The 15,428-nt window shown below is 52.8% G+C and overlaps 2 protein-coding genes across 2 annotated transcripts; one reads left to right on the forward strand and one right to left on the reverse strand.

The window, feature by feature from the left end:
- Nucleotides 1-6,053: 6,053 nt before the first annotated feature.
- On the forward strand, nucleotides 6,054-6,974 carry LOC129201119 (olfactory receptor 14A16-like). The gene has a single exon (XM_054812283.1). It carries the CDS (start codon nucleotides 6,054-6,056, stop codon nucleotides 6,972-6,974), a length of 921 nt encoding a protein of 306 aa, XP_054668258.1.
- Nucleotides 6,975-14,027: 7,053 nt separating this feature from the next.
- Nucleotides 14,028-14,963, reverse strand: LOC129201108 (olfactory receptor 14C36-like). Its single transcript, XM_054812271.1, has one exon. It carries the CDS (start codon nucleotides 14,961-14,963, stop codon nucleotides 14,028-14,030), a length of 936 nt encoding a protein of 311 aa, XP_054668246.1.
- Nucleotides 14,964-15,428: the final 465 nt, after the last annotated feature.

Here is a 15,428-nt window from a genome sequence, read left to right on the forward strand (position 1 = left end):
GGCAACCTATAGAGGTGTTCCTCTGACCAAATGGAGGCATGTGCCATAGGGACGGCTATGTCTCCTTCTCTTCCCCATCAGCTGTATTTCCCAGGTCTGCCCTGACTATAACGTCTCATGGTCTCCTGTCAGGGCTGCACAGCCCAGCCCTGCTTATCTCGGGCATTGGTGAGGACAGCAGGTTTTGCTGGCTCTGTGGGCACCTCATGTCAGCTACCTCATCATCTATGTCTACAGCTCATATCATCATTGACATTGCCATCTACCACATAGTCCAAGCTCGTCTCTGCTATGAACAAAAGCCTTTGCATATATGGGCCCTTGGGACGTCAGAGGGGCAGACTGGGGACCTTCAGGAGGGATCTCATGAGCAGCAGTACTGATAGGCAGCAGAGCCCAGCACAGCTGGTGTTTCAGGACAACCTCCTGCAAGGACAGCAGTGGTGCATACAGACAGTCAGTTGACTCTCATAAGGGAATTCAATGGCACCAAGATGAGCTGTTACTACTGAAGTTACAGTTAAAGAAGAAAGAAAGACTACGTGGGGCCACCGCAGAATTTACCAAGGGCAAGTGTCAATATGTCTGAGGTACAATATGCTGCCTTTGGCTCTGCCTTCATCATCCCAGGCCTTTGTGCCTTGAGGCACATGGAGAACAACCTGCAGTGGGTGGGGATCAAGTCAGGGCTCACCTGAGCACACTCAGCTCTTTACCAGTCCATGGGACCAGAGGGACTCCATCCAAGGGTGCTGGCCAGGAAGTCACAGTGACACTGCTCTGTGTCACTTTGGACATGTCATCCGGGGAACTCCCTGAGGACTTGCAAAAAGCAAACATTGCATGCATCTTCCAAAAAGGCCCCAGGGATGAGCTGGGGACCTGAAGGCTGCTCACCCTCCTTTTGGTTGAGGAATGCGTCCCAGAGCGTGTCCTCTTGGATCCCATTTCTGGGGTTCTGAAGCAGAGGGTGACTGCATTTACTCAGGTATGTCATGCCTGACCATCCACACTGCTTTCTGAGATGAAAGGATTGTATTTCCGAGTGAAGGGAGAGCAGTGGATTTCATTTACCCAGACAAAAGCAAGGATTTTAACGCTATCCCCCACTATATTCTTTAATTCCTATTATGATCCTCTGGTCTGCCTGGGTAGATAAGTGGATTAAAAACTGATTCCATGTTCGGGCTCAGAGGGATGTGGTGAATGGGAGATACGCTGCTGGGGGCCTGTAGCTGCAGGGTCCTTCAGGGATCCATCCTGCAACATGCCCTCTTTCATGTGGTTTTACGGACCTGGAGGAGATGAAAGCATGCTTTCTCATCAAGCTTGCAGATGACACCAAACCGAGGAGAGGAGCTGATACTCTGGAGGGCAGGGCTGCCATCCCAAGGAACCAAGACAGGCAGGAGGGATGGGTCAACAGGAACCTCATGATATCCAGCAAGGACAAACCCAAAGGCCTGCCCTGGAGTGGACTAAGCCCCTGCGGTCACATAGGCTAGGGGCTGCTTGGCTGGGTTGCAGCTCTGTGTTAAACACTCTGGTGGGCCTTGGGTTCCCTTAGGCCGAAGAAGAGCTATCAGCAAGGAAGGCCAAGAGCCTCTGGGGCTGTATGAGCAGGAGCGCAGGCAGGGGAAGCAATTCTCCACCTCTGCTCAGCGCTTGTTAGACCACATGCAGAACACTTTCCCAGGTTTTGACCCCACACAATGCAAGAGAGGCCTTGCCTATGGTGATAGAGTGATGTTTCCAAGAAGATGGTCAGGCTCATTAACCAGGGTGCAAGACAGGAGGACAAGAGGCAACGGGCTGAGACAAGAGAGATTCAAGTTAGCTATAGGGAGAAACTTTTCCAACGTGAGGACAGTCAAGCACTGGCAGTTGTTTCCCAGGGTATGCTCTAGTTCCATCCCTGCACATTTTCAACACCCAAATGGATAAAACCCCTCAGTAACCTGCTGTGACCCTGCTGGGAGCAGGAAGTTAGTCTAGGCACCACCCAAATTCCCTTCCAGCCTGAACGATGCTGTTTCTCCTTCTCCTTCATGTTGTCAACGTTAAGGAATGCTCTCAGGTTCTCCCTGACTGTGGAAGTCATTCCCATCCGGCACAAGGCTTCGTCACAGGAACCCCCAGACAGCCCTGGTCCCATCCTTTCCTTCACCTTTCATGTCCTGGTTCCCTCTTAGCCTCCTCTCAAGTTCAAATTTTACCCTCCTCATACTCTCCAAGAAGAACAGCGTTCCCTCTTAACCCTTTCCCCACTGGTTATCCAGACAAGGGCAACAATGGTGTGAGGGGCCTCTTGGGAGCTTCACACAGGGCAACAGGAAAATTACTAAAACATAGGAGCGTGTGCTGCACTGCAGCAGGACACCCAGCGTGTCTCTGTGATCCCCATCCTGGGAGGTTTTCAGCTATCCTCCCCAAAAGTGCCACCAGCCTGGCCACGGGTAGGTGGTAGCTCGTATGGTTGTATGTTTTGGATGTGCGATGAAAACAGCCTTGGCAACACAATGATGTGTTAGCGATTGCTGAACGGTGTTTATTCAGTGTCCAGGCCTGTTCTGTTTGTCAGGCTGCCCCGCCAGTGAGTAGGCTGGGGGTGGGCGAGATGTTGGGAGGGGACACAGCCAGGACAGCTGGGGGAATCTTAACTTAACTGCTGAAAGAGAGGTTCTCTGCTGCAGATTCAAGTCTTCAGGGGTAGGATCTGAAAACAACAGCTTTGGACTAGCAAAACTTTTAGCTCCTTTTCCATGCATTGCCTCATTCCCCTGCTTTCAGTCATTGGCACCCAGAAGCATCAACCCCTTTAATTTGCTCTCCTCTGAAATATGACCGAGGGATGGGAAGAAAGGAAGAAGAAGGAGAGAGGAGGAGGTCATTCCCACTGTTTCAGTCCATACATGGCTGAATTTCACAGGTGCAATTCAAGTCAATTTTGCCCCAAAACTCAATTGTTTGAAAGGGTTTGGCCCTGGCATGCTGAGCACCTCCAGGGCCCGGCTGTACAAGCACTGCAGTGACACGGCTGTGCTGGGCCTTTGTGTATCGGCCGGAGCCTGGCACTTGAGGGACAGGTTCTTGTGCTGTTGTGCATCCATAATGGATCAAGCTGGGAAGCGAATCTGTGAGTCAGAACCAAGGAGGTCCATGGCCAGGCACGGCTGTGCCCATGGCTGTGGCTGGAGACCAGTATGCCCACAGCGTAGCTCAGCTCAGACTGACACTGCATTTCACATCCCGGATCCACTTTTCCCTCTTTGCAGGTACCACGTGCAGGTGAGCATCACCTCTGTTGGCACACCTGGCAGCTGTGCTAAGAAGCTGGCCCCAGGAACCAGAAGAAACCTCCGGGACTGTTTGCACCCTGCGGTTTCCCCTTCCCGTGAGTGTCAGGGGGAGTCGAGTCCCCGAGGGTGATGTGGGGTCAATGGACTTCCTCACATTTCTTAAATAAGGCTTTGTCCTCTTCCTCACCTGATTCCAGGTGTTAATCTCCCACCACAATGCCTCCCTAACTGGTCTCTCCTGTGACCCCCACCCACAAGAGCTCACCCAATATGCTGCCCATCCCATGGAGGACCTCCACACATCCAGGCAGCCCCCTCACACTGAGGGCATCCCCCTCCTGATCTTTCCAACTCATCCCTTCTGAGGAGCCTGTATCCATCCATCGCAGCACCTCAAGGGTTCTGACCTGTGCCACCGCACCTCAGCAGGTATTACATCGATTTCAGAGCTCTGTGACAGCGCACAGGGCTCCAGCTCCTCCTGTCTGTGCTCCAGGCTGAGGCCATTGGTGCACACTGGGGCTGCAGCCCCTCAGCTTGGTGCCACCAGGGCCAACCTCAGACTCGTACCAGCTCTGGCGTCCAAGATCCTGTGCAAGCAAAGACTTTGCTTCAGAGCAGAGACATGCTGGTGTGGATGGCAGGCGGCAATGTAAGGCTGAAATGAGGGGGCCCACAAAGAGCGCAAACCCTGTGCTCCCCAGTGCCACAGAGAAACAGGTTTGGACTGTGCGGTCCTGGCAGGAGAGGGCTTTCCCGTCTGCAGTGTCTCTGCAGCCCCCAGGGCCTGTGGTGGAGGGGGAGACGGTCTCCAAGAAGGACAAGTTGCTGCTGAACATGTCCTTGCCTATGGACACCCTGTCATCTGGGCAGTCATGTGAAAGTCATTTACCTGTTCCGTGACTGTATCATCAAGGAGGTGAACAAAGGATGGGGGTGAGAAGAACCAGCAGCATTTGAAAGTGTTGGCACAGGAGCGGAGACCCTGCCGTGGTGTGCCCCGTACTCCTGCACTGCCTCATGCATCTGCTGGGTAGACACGGGACAGACATTGCCTCACTGCAGTGCTGGCGTTCGGTAACTTGCTCAGCAGCAGCAAATCTGTCTGAGATGCCGTTAGAGGTGTCTGTTATTTACCAGCTCTGAACGGGGATCGCTGTGCGAGAGATCCTCAAACGCCCTTCTCAGCCACCCTTGTGCTGGGCAGTTTTGGCATCTGAGGTAGCACGACAGGCCTGTGCTTGGCCATAAAGCTGAGCAGCTGCCCTGGCCCTGTCTGGGTGACCGCTCTAACACCGGAACAAAAAAAGGCGATGCTGAGACCTAAGTGTGTCTCTGACAGAAAAGCCACTGCTGGAAAGAGGTGTCCTTCCCCAGCCGAGGGAGGGAACATCAGTGATTGCTTCAGCCTGTTTCTCAGCAGGTTCCCCTGGAGCCCCAGGGACATTCTCTGAGGGAGCCCAGAGGGGGCAGAGAAAGTGCTGCCTTGGGCTGGTCCTCTGCTGCTGAGCTGGGCTGGGCTCCTGGGATGGAGGGAGCTCATGGCAAGCGGGCAGCGCTGCAGAGAGACAGCTCTGCCCAGGAGCAGCTCCTCTGCAAAGCGCAGCAGGGCTGAGGGCACTGCCTGCAGGCAGCGAGGGCAGAGGAGCGAGGAGAAGAGAGGTGGAGGGCGGTCAGCAATGGCAAGATGTATAGAGCTCACTGGAGGAGAAGCCTTCACACCGCTTTACATGGTAAGTCTTTGGCTGCAGGGCAATGCACGTGGGTATTCTGGAGAGATCTCCTAGGGCTGGAATATCCCATGGCTGGTGAAAAGGAGTGGGATGTTCTCCAGAGCAGTAATTCTGTGCCAAGCCATCAGAGGGACAGGGCATGGCATCTCCAGTGTTTTGGGGATGGCTGCAGGGTGTGAAGGCTGGTGTGTCATCTCCTCCAACGCAGACCCCTTCCTCTGAGCAAGCCCCCTTGCCTCCTCTCCCACCCAGCAAAGCCTCTGCCCTCAGGGCCGTGGGCTCCAAGGCATGACCCAGCTCCTCTGCAGCCAGAGCTCAGCAGAGCCGTGGGGCAGCTCTCCAGCCACGTGCCCAGTTCCCTCTGCAGAGCACAGGGGCTGAGAGCAGCTGCCCAGCAATGTTGGTGTCTGGGAGGTGGCGTGCACAGCTGGGTCAGGGTAACGCTGTCCTGAGTGCCCGGCTGCCTCTGCCCTGGCCTCTCTGCGCCAGACCCTCCCTGTATTTTGCCTTCTTTCTCCACTTGTCTGTGTTCTTGCTGTTGTTATGCTGGTGGTGCTGTCAGACTCTCTGGGGATGGGAGGTTCAGCTGCAGAGTCACGGGCTGATCTTGTGGGTCCATTCACGCAAATGTGTCCGTGGGAACAAGTGTCCCAGCTTTCATCTCGCCTGTGGAGCTCTGCTTAATGCAGCCTGTAGAGCCCGAGTATGAGCTGACTCTTACTGAGACGCCATCTTTAGGGCACTTACTTATTTAGGGCTATATATTTGAGGTGTCCTTCCAAGCTTTGAGTTGCCCTCAGGGATGCAGAGGCCCTTCTCCCACGGCACATTCAGCCAGCAGCAAGCAGAGTTCCAGCAATGGAGCTGCAGAAGTAGCTCCTAGAACACAACAAGACTGTGTGTGTTTGTCTAGCAGGGGGAGGGTGTGTGAGAAATGGCTTGGATTTTTGTTAGAGAAGAGTGCTCTAACTTGTCACTGCCTTTTCCTCCTTGAAAAGGTCCCCATGCCCAGAGGAAGGAAATGTCCAACAGCAGCTCCATCATCACTGAGTTCCTCCTCCTGGCATTCGCAGACACACGGGAGCTGCAGCTCTTGCACTTCTGGCTCTTCCTGGGCATCTACCTGGCTGCCCTCCTGGGAAACGGCCTCATCATCACCGCCATAGCCTGTGACCACCACCTCCACACCCCCATGTACTTCTTCCTCCTCAACCTCTCTGTCCTTGACCTGGGATCCATCTCCACCACTCTCCCCAAAGCCATGGCCAATTCCCTCTGGGACAACAGATCCATTTCCTATGCAGGATGTGCTGCACAGATGTTTTTCTTTATCTTCTTTATTGTAGGGGAGTATTGTCTTCTCACTGTCATGGCTTATGACCGCTACGTTGCCATCTGCAAACCCCTGCACTACGGGACCCTCCTGGGCAGCAGAGCTTGTGCCCACATGGCAGCAGCTGCCTGGGGCAGTGGGTTTCTCACTGCTCTGCTGCACACGGCCAATACATTTTCCCTACCCCTCTGCCACGGCAATGCTGTGGACCAGTTCTTCTGTGAAATCCCCCAGATCCTCAAGCTCTCCTGCTCAGATGCCTACCTCAGGGAAGCTGGGCTTCTTGTGGTTAGTGTCTGTTTAGCATTTGGGTGTTTTGTTTTCATTGTGGTGTCCTATGTGCAGATCTTCAGGGCCGTGCTGAGGATCCCCTCTGAGCAGGGACGGCACAAAGCCTTTTCCACGTGCCTCCCTCACCTGGCCATGGTCTCCTTGTTTATCAGCACTGCCATGTTTGCTGACCTGAAGCCCTCCTCTGTCTCCTCTGCAACCCTGGATCTCGTGGTGTCACTTCTGTACTCAGTGGTGCCTCCAGCCATGAACCCCCTCATCTACAGCATAAGGAACAAGGAGCTCAAGGATGCAGTGTGGAAACTGATCACTGCATGATATTCGGAAGCACTAAACTGCCCATCTTCTGCTGCATAACAGCTGTTATTTAACTCATTACAGGCCCAGCCTGTCCTCTGTAATTTATATTGTTGATGATGGTGTTTTACTTGTAATGATGTTGTCATCCCCTCTCTAATTCAGTCTCTGCTTTTCTTTTCTGACCGAGTGGCTGTGTAAACGAGGAGCCATGCTCTCTGTGTGTTTAGGTAAAATAAAGGGCCTTGCAGCAAGGTGGTTTTTTTTCTGAGATCCTTCCTCCAGGAGCTTTATTGAGGTGCAGGGACAGTTCCTGTGTGCAGAGGTGGCAGGGAAGAGAGTCCTGGCATGGCAGCACTGCCAGGAAGCACTTGATCTCCCAGAGCTGTTCTCTTTTCACTTCCACACTCTCTTTCTGATCCCTTGGCTTTGGTGGAAGGCCTCATTGCTCTGCAGCTTGGTCACAGTCCTGCTGCGTGTTCGTCCTGGGACCACAGGCAGGGACAGGCAACGGGCACTTCTGTGACAGAGCTGGCCTCCGTAGGAGTGATTCCATCATGAAAGGGCATCTCCTCAGGGCAGTGCATGAAGCCTTAAGCCTTCTTCCAAAGTCGCTCTCAAGAACATGCCCAGGAATGTGTCCCACAGAGGAAAACACCAATGAGCAGCTAAAGTGTGTGAGTGTGCAGGTTGGGGGCACACAGCAGTGTCCTCGCACAGCCAGTCCTCCTGGGACAGACGTGAAGGCCCAGCAGAGCAGGGTCTGGCCTGTGCCCGTGGTCACTGGACAGCCTGGGGAAGCTGCCTGTGCTGGTCTTGGCTGGGATAGAGTTCATTTTCTTCAGAGTAGCTAGGATGGGGCTGTGTTTTGGATTTGTGCTGAAGACAGTGTTGATGATACAGAGATGGATTTGTTATTGCTGAGCAGGGCTTACATGGAGTCAAGGCCTTTCCTGATCCTGACACCACCCCACCAGCGAGGAGGCTGGGCGTGAACAACAAGTTGGGAGGGGAAATGGCTGGGATTTTGCTTTACCTGTTAAACTGTCTTTATCTTGATCCATGGGTTTTCTCACTTTTACCTTTCCAATTTCTCCCCAGTCATGAATTGGTGGGAGATTCCGATCTTACCCCAGGATCCATGCACATGCAGCCGTTAATCACAACCGAGCTCTTTCTGGTTCGTTTACCCTGAGTCTGGGAATTAAGGTTCTGATTAAATGTCTCCATCCAGAATCATGGGGGGTTCCTCATGGAGTGGGGAAGAGGTGGAGGGTCAGATCTACACATGCGGCAGGGGCTGCGTTAACACCCCTGCCTCCCGCTGCACAAATGACGGCAGGCAGAGGTGCTGTGAAACGAACACCAAAGCTTTAATGAATTAAGAAACAGAGAGATGGGAGAGGGCTGGGGCTGCAGTGGGCAGGTGCAGGTCGCATGTCGCAGGGATCCGTGCTCCACACCTTCTCTATAACCTATCAACAGCAGTTGGGGGGGTGTGGGGAACTTTGCCCCCCCTGACGTCCCTCAGGGTTCTGGCTCGCTTGGTGGGCACATTGTCATCATCGGATGCCCAGTGGGGCCATGTGGGGTGGATGAGGCTGGAGGGAGCCGGGGGGGCTTAGCAGATGACCTCCAGAAGACCCCTGAGGGCACTCCCTTGAAGACCCTCTGGATGACCCTTCAAGGCACTCTCCACAGCAGTCTCCATGGGACTCACTGGCAGCCAGGTGGGGAGGATCGCTGCCACCCTGCCCTGCTTCCCCTTGGCATCCTGCAAGGGGGATGCCACCACCCCCGAGAAGCTGCTGGTCCCCCCAGCAGGTTGTTTTCAGGACACCCACCATTCCCGCCCCAGTGCCTGGGGGCCGAGACCCCTACTCGCTCTAGTAGCTGCACTGAGACCCCCCACCCACTCCATGGGCTTTCTGTGCTGCAGCATGACAAGTAAGAAACACCGGGGTAAGTTTGGCAGAGAAGTGAAGAGAAATTGATGATTTGGTGCTAAAATGAGAATGTCCTGTAGTTCGGAAACTTTGAATCTCTCCGCTTGGATATTAAACACTGTTTTTACTCTGCTGTTGTGTTTACATGAGGGGGAAGGTGTATTGTAGTCACAGATGCTCAGTTCCATGAAGAGGGGTCTTTGCCTTCTGAGTGCATCTTCCTTGGTTTTACATGAAAAGTGCCTCAAGTAGTACAATTTCTGATGGCAGTGACGGAATAAAATCTACATGCTAATCAAGGTGGTATCTCCCACGGGCACCCACCAGCCGGAGGGATGTCCCATCTCCTCATCCTCTCCGTGGCCATCCCCAGCCCAACTCAGGTACCCCTTTCCACTGCGCAAATGACTGCAGGCAGAGAGGCGCTGCAAAGTGAACAGCCAATCGTGACCATGAAATGGTGGAGTTCAAGATCCTCAGGGCGGCGAGGAGGGCGCACAGCCAGCTCACTCCCCTGGACTTCAGGAGAGCAGACTTTGGCCTCTTCAGGGACCTGCTTGGTAGAGTGCCATGGGACAAAGCCCTGGAGGGAAGAGGGGCCCAGGAGAGCTGGCTAGTATTCAAGGCTCACCTCCTCCAAGCTCAGGAGCGATGCATCCCAACAAAGAGGAAGTCAGGCAAAAAAGCCCAAGAGGCCTGCATGGAGGAACATGGAGCTCCTGGGCAAAGTGAAACACAAAAAGGAAGCCTACAGAGGGTGGAAGCAAGGGCAGGTAGCCTGGGAGGAATACAGAGAAACAGGAGGAATACAGAGAATACAGGTTAGGAAACATAAAGCCCTGGTAGAATTAAATCTGGCCAAGGACATCAAGGACAACAAGAAAAGTTGCTGTAGGTACATTAGCGATAAAAGGAAGACGAGGGAAAATGTGGGCCCCTTCCAGAATGAAACAGGAGGCCTGGTTAGCCAGGATATGGAGAAGGCTGAGGTACTCAACAAATTTTTTGCCTCAGTCTTCACCAGCAAGGGCTCAAGCCATGCTGGCCAGGTCACACAAGGCAAAGGCAGGGACTGGGAGAATGAAGAACCGCCCACTGTAGGAGAACATCAGGTTCGAGAATATCTAAGGAACATGAAGGTGCACAAGTCCATAGGACCTGATGAGATGCATCCATGGGTCCTGAGGGAACTGGCGGATTAAATGGCTAAGCCACTCTCCATCATATTTGAGAAGTCCGGTGCAATTCCCACTGTCTGGAAAAGGGGAAAAGGGGAAACATAACCCCCGTTTTTAAAAAGGCAAAAAAGGAAGACCCAGGGAACTACAGGCCGGTCAGTCTCATCTCTGTGCCTGGCAAGATCATGGAGCAGATCCTCCTGGAGACTGTGCTCAGGCACATGGAAAAGAAGGAGGTGATTGGTGACAGCCAACATGGCTTTACTAAGGGCGAATCGTGCCTGACAAATTTGGTGACCTTGTATGATGGGGTTACAGCATTGGTGGATAAGGGAAGAGAGAGTGACGTCATCTACGTGGATATGTGCAAAGCATTTGACACTGTCCTGCACGACATCCTTGTCTCTAAATTGGAGAGACGTGGATTCGATGGATGGACTACTCAGTGGATAAGGAATTGGCTGGACGATCACACTCAAAGAGTTGTGGTCAATGGCTCAATGTCCAAGTGGAGATCAGTGACGAGTGGCGTTCCTCAGGGGTCGGTACTGGGACCAACACTGTTTAACATCTTTGTCGGTGACATGGACAGTGGGATCGAGTGCAGCCTCAGCAAGTTTGCCGATGACACCAAGCTGTGTGGTGTGGTCGACACGCTAGAGGGAAGGGATGCCATCTAGATGGACCTTGACAGGCAGGAGAGATGGGCCCATGTGAACCGCATGACATTCAACGAGGCCAAGTGCAAGGTCCTGCACGTGGGTCAGTGCAATCCCAACCACAGCTGCAGGCTGGGCAGAGAATGGATTGAGAGCAGCCCTGAGGAGAAGGACTTGGGGGTGTTGATTGATGAGAAGCTCAACATGAGCTGGCAATGTGCGCTTGCGACAGAGAAAGCAACCGTGTCCTGGGCTGCATCAATATATAGCGTGGCCAGCAGGAGGTGATTCTGCCCCTCTACTCCGCTCTTGTGAGATCCCACCTGGAGTACTGCATCCAGCTCTGGGGTCCTCAGGACAAGAAAGACATTGAGCTGTTGGAGAGAGTCCAGAGGAGGTCCATGAAGCTGATCAGAGGGCTGGAGCACCTCTGCTATGAGGACAGGCTGAGAGAGCTGGGATTGTTCAGCCTGGAGAAGAGAAGGAACTAGATGACCTTTGAGGTCTTCTCTCAGCCTGTCTTCACAGGAGAGGTGCTTCAGCCCTCTGATCATCTTTGTGGCCCTCCTCTGGACTTGCTCCAACAGCTCCGTGTCTTTCCTGTACTTGGGACCCCAGAGCTGGACACAGTACTCCAGGTGGGGTCTCACCAGAGCTGAGTAACGGGGGACAATCACCTCCCTCAACCTGATCAGAAGGAGAAGATCCCTTCTCTTTGGAAAAGTTCTTGAGGTTTTTGTTGGTCAAATCCCAGAGTTTCTCAAGGTCCATTTGGAGTGAAGCTTCATTGTTTCTGCAGTTACTGTGTGCGTGCAGATGGCTCACCTGACTTGTGGTACCTCTGAGAAGATCACAGCAAGAAGAATTAAAGGACATGACAGATAATGAATAAAGAGGAGAGACTAATTAAATGAAATTGCAGTGGGAAGGCTTGGAGCTCTGCCTTGGGATTGATGATGAGCCTGTTGAGAGTTTGTGGGTGAGGATTAGCCAGGCAGAGCAACTGTCCTGGTTTCAGCAGGGATGGAGTTAATTTTCTTCCTAGCAGCTGGGACAGTGCTGTGTTATGGATTAGGATGAGAACAATGTTGGTAACACACGGATGGTTTTAGTTGCCGCCAAGCAGTCAAGGACTTCTCAGCTTCTTATACTGGCCTGACAACGAGAAGGTGGGGGGGACACAGCCAGGACAGCTGACCCAAACTGACCAAAGGGATATTCCGTACCCTATGACATCATGCTCCGTATCAAACTGGAGGGTTGTCCGGGAGGTGGGGAACTTGCTGAGCATCTGCTTCAGCTGGTGAGAAATTGTGCTGTTCATCACTTGTTTTTTATATTCTTTATTATTATTATTATTATTATTACTACTACTACTACTATTACTACTACTACTACTATTACTGTTACTATTATTTTCCTTTTCTGTCCTATTAAACTGTCTTTATCTCAATCCACAAGCTTTACTTTTCTTTCCTTTTCAATTCTGTTCCCCATCCTACTCGGGGAGGGCGACGGAGTGTGTGGTTGTTTTAGCTGCCGTCCGCGTTAAACCACAACACCGACATGGTTGATCTTTTTGTGCATGTCTGTTATTGACTGCTTGATCAGGAAGCCGTGGATGAGACCTTCTTCAGGCCACTGGAAGAAGTCTCATGTTCTCACACCCTGGTCCTCCTGGTCTTGGAATTGAACCACCATGGTAGCTGCCTGAGGGGCAATATAGCAGGGCACAAACCATCCAGAAGGCTTCTGGAGGACATCAGTGAGAACTTCCCAAGCATGCAGAGATGGGGTTAGGAAAGCCAAAGCCCAGTTTGAATCTGGCTAGTGACTTGAAGGACAACAAAAATTGTGTCTACATCTGCATAAAGAGCAACAGGAAGACTAAGGAAAATGTACATGGTAAATATTCCAGGATATGGAAAAGCCTGAGCTAGCCAATGTCTTCCTCAGCTCAGTCCTTACTGCTAGGACTGGCTTCAGGCACCTCAGGACCCTGAGACCAGAGAGAAGGCGGGAGCATGGAGGACCTACCCTTGATGCAGGAGTCTCAAGTTAGGAAACATTTAAACAAACGGGACATAGCTAAGTCTATGGGAACTGAGGGCTTGCACCCACGAGAGCTGAGGGAGCTGGCTGATGTCACTGCAAGGCCACTCTGGATTGTCTTGTAAAGGTCATGGTTACTGGGAGGGGTTTCTGAGGACTGGAAGGAAGCCAATGTCAGTCCTGTCTCAAAGAAGGGCAAGAAGGAGGATCTGGGGTGCTTTCAGCCTGTCTCCTCTAGCATCCTCCTAAACACGCCGATGAAGTATAGGTTAGATAAGTGGAAAGAGAAGTGGATTGAGAACTGATTGAACAGCCAAGCTCAGGGGGTTGTGACCAGTGGCACAAAGCCCAGCAGGAGGTACCACGAACTGTGGCACTTCGGGAAGCTCAGCCCTCAGTCTGGGAGTTGCTAACAGGCAGTGCCAGTGGCTGCAGCCCTGAAGAGACCCCTGACCCCCTGAGAAGCAGTGAGTGTTGCCCTGACTGTGGAGAGCTGTTCTGGCTGCAGGGGAGCTGCCAGGAGCACTGGGTGCCAACCTTCAGGAGGGACGATGGCACTAGGAGATGGCAAGTGGTGGACAGCAATCCTTCTCCAAAAACTTCCCAGGCTTGGTGGAGCACCAACACAGGAAGACTCATGCCTCTGCACCATGAGAATGCTTTAGAGTACCCTCAGTCTGGGAATTGTCTTGAATTAGCTGAACACTGGCATTTTTCTCTCCAAAGGCAAGTTGCAGCCCTGGTTAGCTCCTGTCTGATTTCTCCCCATCCTCTCTCCTCTGAGACGGCCTGGTGCTCCTGACCCCTTCCATGTGCTCCTCACAGGGCCCCAAGCTGGCAGTGATGTTCTGCAGAGCAAGTCAGCTCTGGGATCATGGTGTGACTCCACCCTGTCTGTGCTGGTCAGGAGGGAAAGCAGATACGGCTGGATGGGCAGCACTGCCCCGGAGCTCCTTCCCAGGGGTTGAAGGCTGTGGAAGGAGCTCATGGCATTTCTCATGGCTCAAGATGTTTTCCAGTGTGCACGTTGAACCATCCATGGGCTTTTACTGAAGGAGATGTGAATCACCTTCCAGTCTCCTTTTCACGACTTGCTGTGTCCCCACAGCCTCCCCTGGGTTGGCAGAGCCCTTGTTTAATTGTGGATACTTAAATATCTTGTATGAACATGAAAAGCAAATAAACCATGAGCCTTCCCTGAGAAAAGCTAGGAACAGCCTGTGAGGAAATTTGGTCAGCTTACTGCGTCTGAAGGTGAACCCATTGAATCACTCTCCTCAGGGCATTCTTGAGCTCCTGGTTCCTCATGCTGTAGATGAGGGGGTTCACTGCTGGAGGCACCACTGAGTATAGCATTGCCAACACGAGATCAAGGGATGGGGAGGAGATGGAGTGGGGCTTCAGGTATGCAAATGTGGCAGTGCTCAAAAACAGAGAGACCACGGCCAGGTGAGGGAGGCACGTGGAAAAGGCTTTGTGCCGTCCCTGCTCAGAGGGGATCCTCAGCACGGCCCTGAAGATCTGCACATAGGACACCACAATGAAAACAAAACACCCAAATCCTAAACAGACACTAACCACAAGAAGCCCAACTTCCCTGAGGTAGGCATCTGAGCAGGAGAGCTTGAGGATCTGGGGGATTTCACAGAAGAACTGGTCCACAGCATTGCCGTGGCAGAGGGGTAGGGAAAATGTATTGGCCGTGTGCAGCAGAGCATAGAGAAACCCACTGCCCCAGGCAGCTGCTGCCATGTGGGCACAAGCTCTGCTGCCCAGGAGGGTCCTGTAGTGCAGGGGTTTGCAGATGGCAACGTAGCGGTCGTAGGCCATGACAGTGAGAAGAGAATACTCTGCTCCAAGCAAGAAGACAAACAGAAAGAGCTGTGCAGCACATCCTGTGTAGGAGATGGCCCTGGTGTCCCAGAGGGAATTGGCCATGGCTTTGAGGACAGTGGTAGAGATGGAGCCCAGGTCAACTACAGAGAGGTTGAGGAGGAAGAAGTACATGGGGGTGCGGAGGTGGTGGTCACAGGCTATGGCAGTGATGATGAGGCCGTTTCCCAGGAGGGCAGCCAGGTAGATGCCCAGGAAGAGCCCGAAGTGCAAGAGCTGCAGCTCCCGTGTGTCTCCAAATGCCAGGAGAAGGAATTCAGTGATGGAGCTACGGTTGAACATTTGCTTCCTCTGGGTGTCATTACCTGTAGAGGAGGAGAAGGCAGTACTGAGGTAGGCTGGACTGCTCCAAGCAAAAGATATTACAAGTCTCATTGCAACCCCACATTATGACATTTTTTTCTGGAAGACCTCTCTGCAGCTCTCTTACTTGAGCTCTGGCTTTTGCTGGCTGAGGGTGCCATTGGGAGCAAGGACTCTGTAATGGGCTCCCGAGGAGTCCTTCCTGCCGTGCAGCGAGAGGGAACTAGGAATGCAGGGGGATGTCCAATTAAATGCACTCATGATATATCAAAAAGCTTTTCAGCATTGTGGTTTGCAATTTGCCCAAGTGCAGAAGAGGGATGCGGGGGATTTGGGGTTGTTTCTCTTGTTCTAGTTGCAAGGGGAGCTTAAGGTGGTTTGGGATGGAGGAAATCTCTGACATTTCGAGGCACTCCAAGTGAAATCTTGTGGGTCCTGCGAGGC

Source organism: Grus americana, unplaced genomic scaffold (assembly GCF_028858705.1).
Source record: "Grus americana isolate bGruAme1 unplaced genomic scaffold, bGruAme1.mat scaffold_778, whole genome shotgun sequence".
NCBI classification, from domain to species: domain Eukaryota; kingdom Metazoa; phylum Chordata; class Aves; order Gruiformes; family Gruidae; genus Grus; species Grus americana.

Bases quoted from the DNA above. Each gene is read 5' to 3' on its own strand.
- LOC129201108 (XM_054812271.1), bottom strand. From the start codon at position 14,963: ATGTTCAACCGTAGCTCCATCACTGAATTCCTTCTCCTGGCATTTGGA.
- LOC129201119 (XM_054812283.1), top strand. From the start codon at position 6,054: ATGTCCAACAGCAGCTCCATCATCACTGAGTTCCTCCTCCTGGCATTC.